At 42.5% G+C, this 11069-nt stretch overlaps 1 protein-coding gene across 1 annotated transcript; it reads right to left on the bottom strand.

Moving 5' to 3' along the window:
- Window positions 1–811: 811 nt before the first annotated feature.
- On the bottom strand, window positions 812–9631 carry LOC138242205 (coagulation factor IX). The gene is made up of 9 exons (XM_069197619.1): window positions 9543–9631; window positions 7804–7888; window positions 7075–7238; window positions 5744–5768; window positions 4778–4891; window positions 3853–3987; window positions 3219–3448; window positions 2830–2944; window positions 812–1896 (listed from the first exon to the last, which is right to left on the bottom strand). Exons 1-9 carry the CDS (start codon window positions 9543–9545, stop codon window positions 1337–1339), a joined length of 1431 nt encoding a protein of 476 aa, XP_069053720.1. The 5' UTR covers window positions 9546–9631; the 3' UTR covers window positions 812–1336.
- Window positions 9632–11069: the final 1438 nt, after the last annotated feature.

The following is an 11069-nucleotide window of genomic DNA, read 5'->3' as shown; positions in this document are numbered from 1 at the left end:
CCATGGCTGAAACGTTGTTTTCTTCTCTTTTCAGCATGGAATACACCTATTACTTGTTCCTTTCCTACCCAGCTGATAGTCCAGTTTCAACAACAAAAAGATCCTTGGATCAAATACAGTAGCTAGCCAAATGGGCTGAATGGCCTTTTTTTATATTGGTAACCTTTTCTCCTCAGATGTGGTGCCGTAGATGCATGAGCATTTCAGCTTACAGTCAGTGATTTTGGATTCTCAGAGTGAAATTAACAAATTTGTGATATCGGTTCCCTTTTGTTTTTGTAAGAGGCTGGAAAGGTCTTCTGGGAAAATTGGCCCAGTTGTTAGTCTATGTGTGTCTATATCTGCTCTGTGATGGACTAATGTCATGTCCAGGATGTACCCTGTCTTGAGCCCATTGCTTGCCAAGATAGGCTCCATCTGCCCCGTGACCCTGAATTAGAAAATTAGAAGGTGTTATTAGAAAACGGATGGGTTTATAAAAATGTAAATGCATTTATGTTATTTTAATCTAAATTCTGATAAGACATGCACTGATAGAACTCACCATTTATTTTTAAAATAGGGGAAAAAAGTTTACAAATGGCATGTTATCACAAGCCTTTCTCCAGCTATCCCATCTCAGGGTTTGTGTATAAGATGCATTGTATCTTATACAAAAGTGTATTGGATTTCTATTGCCAAACTTGAAGAAAAGTGGGGAAAAAATAGATGTGTGTTGCTGTCTATGACAGGTTCTGGATGTTTAAATGTCAGACAGCTCATCTTTAACTACAATATATATATACACAAAACAAAGGTCTATAACAGAATGATCGGTCCTGACTGCGGATTACCTTTATTTTAAAAATCGATGATACAAATATGGTCAATTGGACAACACACATTAATACTGTTCTGGGTATTTTGGCACATACAATGCTTGAACACAAGTTAGTTTTAAATCATACTCCGTATTACAATGTAATCTTGACAAATTAGAAGAGTATTTTGTGCATCTCATGGGTCTTGTTATTGACAGTCGTGAGGGTAGCAAGGCTGGTGGCATCTTGTGAAGGAATGATTGAACCTGGAAGGAATTGTACACGAAGTCCACCTTCCACTGGATTGGCAGAGGATTTGGCAGCATGGCACGATGGCTCCATACTGTGTCTTGAAAACCACTTCGACTGGAAGAGATCAAATAGGCCACAGATACCTCCATGGGCACCTCAGAATCCCGGCTTTGATGCCATTATACAGTATGTGCCTGGGAACTTGTGGAAATTCTTTTAAGGCTGGAACATCGGGGGTGGGGGTCTGTAGTTGAAGGGGACGGTAAGTGGTTTTCTCCACTGCGTCAGACCCTTGTTCGGTTTCTTTTGGCCACGGTGTCTTGGATCCAGGGGAGGAAGTTGGCCAAACGGGTGTAGAAGCCATATTTGCCCTTGGCAGCACACTCCTCCCCCCAGCTGACCACGCCTGTCAGGTACCAGGTGTTCCGGTAGAGGGAAGCAAAAGGGCCGCCGCTGTCCCCCTTGCAGGAGTCCTTGACCCCGTCCGGGTAGCCCGCGCAGAACATGTTGTCAGTCACCACTTGCGTGGTGGAGCTCATGCACTTCTGCTGGTCCACCACCGGTAAAGCCACCTTGCGCAGGAAGCGGGAGGACAGACCTAGGTACTTGGTGGCCCCCCAGCCGGTCGCGAGGCCTATTGCTCCCTCCTGCACCAAGAGCTTTGCCAGGTTGCTATTGGGGAGGCAGATGGGCGCCACAAAGGGCCCCAGAATCACCGGCTCGGCCAGGTAGACCAGCGCAATGTCGCTGTCGAAGGTGGCGTCGTGGAAGTGAGGATGTATCACCACTTCTCCTATCCTGATCTTCTGCTCGTCCTGGTCCCGAAGGTACTTGTCAAAGTCCCCTGCGTGCAAGAATTGAATCGATGAATCAAATTAAAGCAGAAAGGCAACAGCACAGCCATTCTCTCAACTTTGCCGAGGTGTGTGTTGATCTTTTTAACTGAAAAGCCTTCAAAATCAAGGTGAGAATTGTCTAGTTTTATTTAGCACTGCAGTGGTAACAATGATGGCATATGATGGTGTAGCACAGGCAAAACCATAGTTCTCACCACTATGTTGGCAGAGCAATATAATACTTCAAGTTGCCTTAAAGACTTACAGAGATGGGTTGATGATTGAAGTCACAGCAGCATTTCCTCCTTAAAATGTGATCCCATCCGAGCTCAGAAGCTAAGCAGCCCTGGGCTGGCTGGAATTAGGATGAGGGGCTTTCACAAGGAAACCCAGATGGCTGCTGCAAATAGTATTGCTGGACCAGTGAGCAGTGGCATAGGACTTGCCATCCTTTAAATGGGATGTTAAACCTAGGTCTTGTATATTTGAAGATCCCATGGCACTGTTTATAAGGCTAAATTTAACTAAATCTCCTTTGTTTATGGTGATCTAAACTCTCATTGATCTAGTCTGCCACATTGCAGGGATGCTGGTTTATAATGACTGGCAGCTGTCACCCAGGTGGATGTTGATAGTGAATGAAAGGGGTGTCCTCCTGCACGTACGGTGCTTTAACCCTCTAGGATTAAAGGTGCTATACAAATAATTGTGGGTCATCAACATGTTGGTGTTCAACACCCTTACCCATGCTTGTCACAGATGTTCCGCAGGGTTATCAGAAATGTGTTGCTGTACAGCTTTAATTACTGACAGGAAAACTAGAGTAAATCCTGAGGCTCGACTTTCTGAAAGAGTTCCACAGTGCATGTCCTTGGGTCCCTGCAGGTGGCAGGTCCCTGAACCCTGACCTCTTGTGCTCTCCTCTGTGATTGGTCACTCACCAATAGTGACGTAGTCAGGTTTTTCTTGGAAACAGTGAGCAGCACTGAGGACCCATCGCTCAGTGATCAATGATCCCCCACAGAACCCATAGCCATCTTTCCTGTGAATCAAGACCTAGCCAGCGGGAAAACAAAAGACCAGTAAAATCAAACTACATCAGCATAGTTATGGTTATGAGGAGAACTTTTCCAAATCTGTTTAGTAGATTAAAACCTTCCATTCAGATTACAAATCATAGCTGAAGAAGCAGCAGCTGTTCACCAGAACCTCAGTGTCCCTTTCCTTCTTTTGAAATATAAAACGGAGCAAGTCTTTTTCAATCTTTTTGTTACAGATGCTTGATTTTTTTTTGCTTACCCAATTCCCTCTCACAGCGGTAAAGACTCACCTGCCAAGGGCTTTGCCCCTGTTGCTGGAGCATGCCTCCCACAATCCGGGTATCTTCGTTGACCTCCAGGACGCTCCCGTCTGGGCTGTCTGTGACGTTACCCTGCAAGCGTGTGTCATTGAGCCAGGGAGAGCTGGTCGAAGCTGTGTTGTTTAGATCAAAGATGTCCGACTCATTGAGGAGAGAACGAGTGTAGCTGACATCCTTGTTTTTCCCGCAGGGGAATGGAACTGAGGAGAAAGTCAGTCTTGTAGATCACAGACACCAATCTCCTCTCTTCAAAACCTCTTCAAAAAGTATTACATTTGGAATAATTTTATTGAGCACCGCATTGGAATAGCCAGCTGTCTGGGGGCTCCTGTAAGACCGTCAGACTGTTCTGACACAGCCATCCATGTCTGGCCATGCTGCAAACTCCATGGTCAGAGTTTGCGCTGAAAGAAAGGGGTGGTGTGTTGCTCACTGACTTGACTGTAAGATCTCACTGTTTCTCTGAGAGAATGGTCAGAAATCAGAAAAATAGAGACACAGGTTTAAGGAGAGAGACTCTTCAGGATAAAGAAAGAGAAACTGTAAAGAGAACACAGTGTTGATACAGGAATAGCGTGATGGCAGCTCTTGTGCTCCACAGTACCTGCTTCTGCACAGCTCTTCCCATCTTCCTCCAGCTTGTACCCCTGAGCACAGCTGCACTGCACACTAACCGTGCGGAACCTGTTTATGCAGTACTGCTGGCAGCCCCCATTCTTATACTGACACTCGAAGACTTCTGCAGACAAAAAAGTGATCAAGAGTCATTCCACTTCCATTAGACCCAGCCTGGTCAGGGTAAATAACCTGCAGGAGCACAAGCCCTTTGTACTTTCAGTTAGGCCTAATAAACAGCCAGCACACTATCTTAAACTATTGCCGTAAAAATGACAGTACTATAAACAAGGCACTGTCTAGTAAAATTCAAGACTGAGACACTGCCAAGAATGTTTTATTAATAGAATACTAAGCTTTAAACTGAGACAAGGTTACAAACCGGAAGAGCTTTTGTAGATCCTCATTTAAAGAGATCTAAAACCATCTGGACTGTGACATTTAATATGTTCGGTTTCCAAATACACATTTCACTGCTGTGGAGATGGGAGAGCACTTGCACGTGTAAGACTTTGTGTTCTGATTACAAAGTACATTGCTTAGGTTAGGATGACGTGAAGTGTAACTTTCCAGCATTGTCCTGCAGACGTCCCAAGTAACGGGATAAGGAGGTTAAGCCCCCTGATGATGAAGGAGAGGAATTGTGGTGGCTCTTGGGCTATACCGTATCTGCATCCGCACAGCTTTTCCCATCATCCTCCAGAACGGGGAATGGGGGCGCTGTTCATTAAACAACTGGCTGGTTACTGTGACCAGTAATCTTGACTACAGCTGTTTTGTGTTATCGTACCCTTGTGAGATGCTGAACATTCATGCGTCCTGATAAATGCTTCTGTGGCAGTGTTGGGAGAGTAGACCTCATGTCTGCACACCTTGTGTCAGGTGCACGAGCTGGCGACTGGGCGATCTTTTACCTGTCTCACAGTTTTGCCCCTCATAGCGGGGGGGGCAGAGGCACAGGTAGCTGTAGCGCTCACTGGTGCAGATCCCTCCGTTTTGACAAGGGTTCTGTTTGCAGATGTTTAGGTCTGAAAAAGCCAGAAAAAAGTATTTAAATCATTTTGGGCAAAAAAAAGACACACAAGAACAATTGAAAATGAAAGGAGATCTTTTGGTCTTGCTCATTTTGTTGCTGGTGGTTTATAAAGAGATGAATTTCAACACTATTTTTTACAGGTTCCAGCGGGCTTTTCAGTGTTTCTTGTATTTCTCTTGACCTGAGAAGACCGCTTCCAGAAATCAAAGCCAGAAAAGCTCAACTTGTATTCAAGAAGGCACACAGAATATTAAAAAAGCATTTTTTCACAATACACACTTTGATACCACTCTTGTTCTTTTGTGATTACTGCACTAGAGTGTAGAGTCACGTAAGAATCAAAATCATTTTAAAAATCTAAAAGGTGAGATTTCTGCTTCATCCTAATGTGAAAATCTACCCTGGGGAGTGTTTACTGTTGACGGTGTTACTTACACACAGATAGGCATAGTGCCACAATGCTGCCCTCTTGTGGAGCATTGACGTAGTGCTAACATCACAATAGTCCTACAGCAACGGAGGGTTGATCTCTGTGACCTGTTTAGTGTGTCACTGTGTTTTGGCACTGGAATCTTACTCATTTACCTCAATTTGGCTCCATATACCAAACTTTGTGTTTCTTTTCAGCATCGAATCAACTACTAGCAGTTTGTTTAGAGTCTGCATGGTGATGCAGCTCCCCAGTTAGAATTTTTATGCCTTAGCCTGGGCTGTGGGTTTGCAGATCACTTATGTGATCATGCTTGGTGCTAGAGGCTGCACTGGTACTGTGCTCACGAAATCTGCTCCTGCAGATGTCAGTCGTGCTAAGAGTCTCTAACTGCTGAAGGCAGCAGCTACTCACCTTTGTAGTGGAACCAGAACTCCATCTGCAGAAAAGCAAAGACAGCTTTTGCTTTTAAAAAGACAGGGTTAGAACAAACATTATCATCAATATCATTGTGGTGGCTGTAACGTTTATCCTTTGTATACAAATTTTTTAGCAGCATTTGGATTTTGACATTAATACCCATCTGGTGTGAAGTAGCCAATTGTTTTTGAAGTCTTGTTCTATGCAATGTCTCCCATACTAAACAGAGCGATTGAGGAAGAATAGATAAACAGTTCTGGCCTTTGACCCATTTCAGAGCCATTAGCCATCTGACCCCATTAAGCCCCACAGCACCTGGTGTCAGATTAGTGCTGACTGGAATAGTGAAGTGGCTCTCGCCAGTGCTGCTGTAAGCCCTCAGGGGGCACAGTTTTGCAGAGAGAGCCGTGGACTTCTAAACCCAGCCTAGCCTGGCAGCATCCTCTGCACACCATCACTCGAAGACTCCCAGTTACAGTCAGCTTGTGACGTGACTGCATGTCACAAGCTAATCGTAACCCAAACTGGACCAAACTGGCAGCACCAGGATTCTAGAGGTCAGCCTGGGCTTGGAGTGAGCACCTTTACTGGCTGAGGTACTCTACACTCCCCAACCCCTTGTATAGAAATTGTGTCTGATGGGAAGCATCATCATTGCAATATTATAAAGAACAGCCACATTGTGTTTAACAGGGATGAGCTAAGAGAGACATTAAACTCTCTCAAACTGTTAAGATGGCAAACTCGTGCTTCATTTTATTATTTTCGCCACATGACTAAACAGTGGAATGCTTAAACTAGATGGAGAAGATCGAAGAGAGAAACAGAGAAAAATCTGAGTGAAATGCAGCAAAATCAAAAGATTTGCTACTGAGTTCTAAGTTTCAAGCATTTTTCAGAAATACACTAAGATCTTTCTCCCTGCTTTATCCAATTCAGGGTCACAAAGGAGCCAGTGCCCATCCTGGCAAGCAATGGGCAAAAAACAGGATACCACCTGAATGGGATACCAGTCCTTTGCAGGACACAACATTTTCTTACTGTACAAGCACTCAGAGAAACCCCATGAGAACATAGTGAGAACATACAAACTCCATGCAGATAGCACCCCAGGTCTGGAATTGAACCCAGAACCCCACTGCTACAAGGCACTAATGCTTCCACTGTGCTGTCTAGAGAATAATATAATAAAATATTAAATAATGAATGCAAAACAAAAGGAAATAACTTTATCATGGAATTCAAAAAAACTTCTGGGGTGTAACCACATATTTCTAGAATTCCACCCCAACATTCGCCTTCACTCTCTTGTGTGTGAGTCCCACCGTTTTCTCCCTGGTTTGGTAGATCTCCTTTGCTTCCTCAAAGGAGCACAACTCCTCGTAACACTCTCGTTCCAGGTTGCCTGGCCGAATTTCCTCCAGGAAGGAATTAGCCCTGGTCTTCCGAATTTTCAGAACCCTGTCAGCCTTCTTCCTGTCCAAAAACACTGAGACGCAAAACATACACTATCAAGCACAATCAGTCAGAAAGGTACACCTCTGGTAGAAACTGTATGTGCACAGGAGAGCCAGTTATTACACACAGGGACACATTAATGGATAACGTAATGTAGATAGTATACTAGTGGAAGTCAAGAGTATCATCCACCAAATGTGTTTCACAAGTATTCTGTAACATGACACAGCACTTCCAAAAAGGAGGAGATTGGTTTTGAACTGATACTGTATACCACTGAATTTTCAACTGTCTGGGCAGATGAAGGTTCGATTTTATAGGTCAGGACTAATGTGATCTCATGAATCTCCAAGCAGTAGCGGAGAAATTAATCAGGGGGCTTCCATTACTCTCTAAAAAGGTGGCAATAGTTTGTGCTTGCGTTGCCATACTAAGTTGAAAAAATCTTCCTCATCAGTGAAACTCTCCTGCAGCAGCTAGTTAAATAAAGGAATCTCTTTCACAGATGAGAAAGGAACTTGGATTCCTGAAAGTCTATCCTTTGCTTAATGTAAAAGGTTTCCTGTAGTGACCCTGATGTCCTGCAGTATACTCACCTGAACTGAAGGCTGTGTTCAGGCAGACCAGGGAGAGAAAGACAAGGAACAGGGAAGATGGTAGCATCCTTATGTTTCTTTTCTTCTGCAGAAGTAGAAGAAAAAACAAGATTGTGTTTTAGTGCTAAATTTAGCCCAACTTGCAGGACGCTAGGAAAACAAACAACAGAAAGAGAAAAAGAGCTTGGGAAAGAGTTCACAGGAAGAAGCCTTGGACATCTGTTTCCTTGCAAAGGAAGGTAGCATGGCGATCCTGTGATCTCTGGTATTATGCCGCTTCTCTGTAGAACACTAATTCTGCAACTGAGAGGAGTAATCCACTTCTGTGTCTGCTAGTGGCACACAACTTAGTCCCTTAGTCACCACTCTTTTTTCTAGTTTTTAATGACTTTCTTGAATCTTTTTTGTATTATGTTACTTCTCTGAGCTTCCCTTTTCCCTCCATTGTACTGCTGCCTGTATAGAGAACTCAAATGTCTTACTAATTTGAAATCTCCCAGGTGTAACTTCTCCCAATTTGTAACCTCCCAATGTATTAATACTGCTAGTGCCCTGTGAACAGAACACACATTTTGACCAAATAATGTCTTCCAAAGGTAGAATAGTTTCCCCTCAAGGGTTGTATAAAAGTAAGTTAGAATAAACTTTCCTGAAGGGACTAATGCTGAGGTGCCATCAGCAACATTCAGCATCTTCAAAATTCAACATGGAGTTGAACAAAAAATGAGTTCAGTATATACTGTAAGTTTCTTCAGTTACTGCTCCTGCACCAGCCTCCAGAATCGGAAGGTATGTGGATGAATGTTGATAACAAATTTCTTTTAAGTCTGAAAATGTCCTGTGTAGGATGTTGCCAGTATGTTAATCTACCATAAACTGTTTGAAATCCCTTTTAATATTCTACACGGGGGGTGGAAAAGGCTTGACACAATTAAGAGACTTTTCAGATGGTCTTAAAACAATGAAAACTGCTAAAATATTGATTTGATAAGATGTAAAACAGGTTACAACTTTATAATAAGGCACTAAATACAGTTACATAAACCTAAATGTGCCTATATTAGAACTGAAAATGAAATTATGATGCTGAAAAAGATCCACTTTCGTGTATCATTTCTGTAATGTAGTTTCAAATATGACCATTCTATGCTGCTGAACTATAAAAAAAAGTAAACAGTACAGGAAAACATGAGTAAAAGTGCCCCCTGCCCCCCCTAAAAAAACACCTTTGTTTGTTTGCAAGAACTGGTAGAAGTTCCAATTTTAAAATAATAATGGTACTAGTTAAAGGTCACATTAACATTCAAAGAACTTGAAGAAGTGTTTTATAATAAAACATTTTTGAGTGTTTTGCTCCAAGCTCCACAGAAAAAGCCTCTTGGCGCATTTTATCTTGACAATTTCTGACTTTTGATCAGAAACTATGAAATGAGAGGAAGTATAGGATCAACTAGACTAGAATAACACACTTCACTAGTTAGCCCAGAATTCAGTATGCTGGAATTGCACTGACACTAAATATTCCTTGCAGCTGAACCCTTCCAAAACAAACAATGGTAAAACAGGAAAACAGCAACCACTCAGCACTTCCCCACTGTCATTCCTCACAGCTGAGTCTGGCAAACAGGACTTTTCAGACACCCAAGCAGTCAGCCACCTGGTGTCTTGAAAGCCCCATCACTTTGTACCTACTCAGAGTACTCAAGGAAAAGGTTAAGAAAGTGCCAAGCGCAACTCACCATTATGTCCGTGTCTGACTGTCCAGAGGCAAGGGATCCCTGTGCATTTCCAGAGTTGACGATTAACCTCGTTTTAAATATTGACACAGGGAGAAGTTTCCAGTAAATAGTGAAGAGCAGAAATCTCTGAAATGGAGGATGGAGTCATTTTCATTCAGTGGACGTGGGGTCTTGCTTAGAAGGACATGAATAGGAATGAAAGGAAGAATTATTAGAATATAGCTCTATTTTCTATATGAGGAATGAGGGGTCCCAGCCTGTAAAGTACAAAGGGAAGCAGGAAGGTCTAGATTTTGATAATAATGTTCCTCTAAACCAATTCTGATCCCAGGAACCTACACACCTTTGAGCACTCAAACCTTTAGCAGATTAGACCTAAAATACGTTTAATTTCAATTATTTAATTATGTTCAGGTCCTAAACATGTAGGAAGTCATCTACTAACTGTTACTACATTAAATTATCTTAAATTGTTCAGCATCTGAGTAGAAAAATAAAGTTGCAAAGGCTGTAACCAGCAACGTGTTGGTTCAACCAGCAACTTGTTGGTTCAATTAAGGAATTGTGGAAGCAAAAACCAGCAACTGTGTAGGTCTCAAGGAGCAGGATGGGCACCCCTTATTTAGAATAACATTTAATCTGAAGATATTATAGTTTTGTTTCAGGATCTGCCAAAGGTGTTTGCCTATATCAAGAATCAGGCATGTCCACACAAGCAGGCATCTTAGACATTTCTGTAGAGGTATTGATGTTTAAAGCCAATTTAAACTTGGAGTCGAACCTAATACAAAATAGGGTCAGAAATAATTATGGAAACAACTAATTGTGCTTCTACAATTAAGAAAGCCAGTGTAAAACTTAAGCTATAAACCAATATTGCTATTAAACTCAGATTTTAAAACTATTTGTGAGGGCTGTTTCTAAGTGGATGGAGCCATACATATGTCACCTAGTTTAAACACCATGACCAGGCAGGCTTTCTGAGAGGCTGAATTGTTTCATGTGCTGCACCTCTTTCATATTCCAGATCAGACCCCTAATTAACTAGCCAATAGAGTAGTTCTCTTCAGCTGAACACTTTGATTTTGGCAACACACAATCAAAAATATATCACCAATATGATCAGTACTCTGAACAACAATTCAGCCTAACTCTTCTAAAGGAACAAGTAAAGGTTATTCCATGCTGAAAAGAAAAGACAAGAAACACAACGTTTCAGCTTCGGAGCCTTCTTTGGATGTGCTAACTACTTGAACTACTATCCTCTTGTATACAGCCTGGGTTCACAATGGGCAGAGGCTCTTGAAAAGGCTATCAGTTATCACTATCATAACTTGTTCTTTCATGAGAAACCCTGGCAGAGGTGATACGGCATCTTATCTTATTAAGGCGGCACAGTGACACACTGGTTACCATTGCTGCCTCCCAGTGCATGCTGGGGCACTGGGTTCAGTTCCTGAGATGTGTGGAGTTTGAATGTTCTCCATTGGGTTTTCTCCAGAATATTGGCCATGGTTCGAGTGTATG

This window comes from Lepisosteus oculatus, chromosome 13 (assembly GCF_040954835.1).
Source record: "Lepisosteus oculatus isolate fLepOcu1 chromosome 13, fLepOcu1.hap2, whole genome shotgun sequence".
NCBI classification, from domain to species: Eukaryota; Metazoa; Chordata; class Actinopteri; order Semionotiformes; family Lepisosteidae; genus Lepisosteus; species Lepisosteus oculatus.
Note: the sequence above shows the minus strand (reverse complement) of the source record. Positions and strands in the feature narration are given on the sequence as shown.

Excerpts from the sequence above, each read along its gene's own strand:
- LOC138242205 (XM_069197619.1), bottom strand. Across the intron at positions 3,988-4,777 it reads GGGGCAAAACTGTGAGACAG|AAGTCTTCGAGTGTCAGTAT; the intron begins GTAAAAGATCGC and ends TTTTGTCTGCAG. Across the intron at positions 1,897-2,829 it reads ACCTGACTACGTCACTATTG|GGGACTTTGACAAGTACCTT; the intron begins GTGAGTGACCAA and ends TCTTGCACGCAG.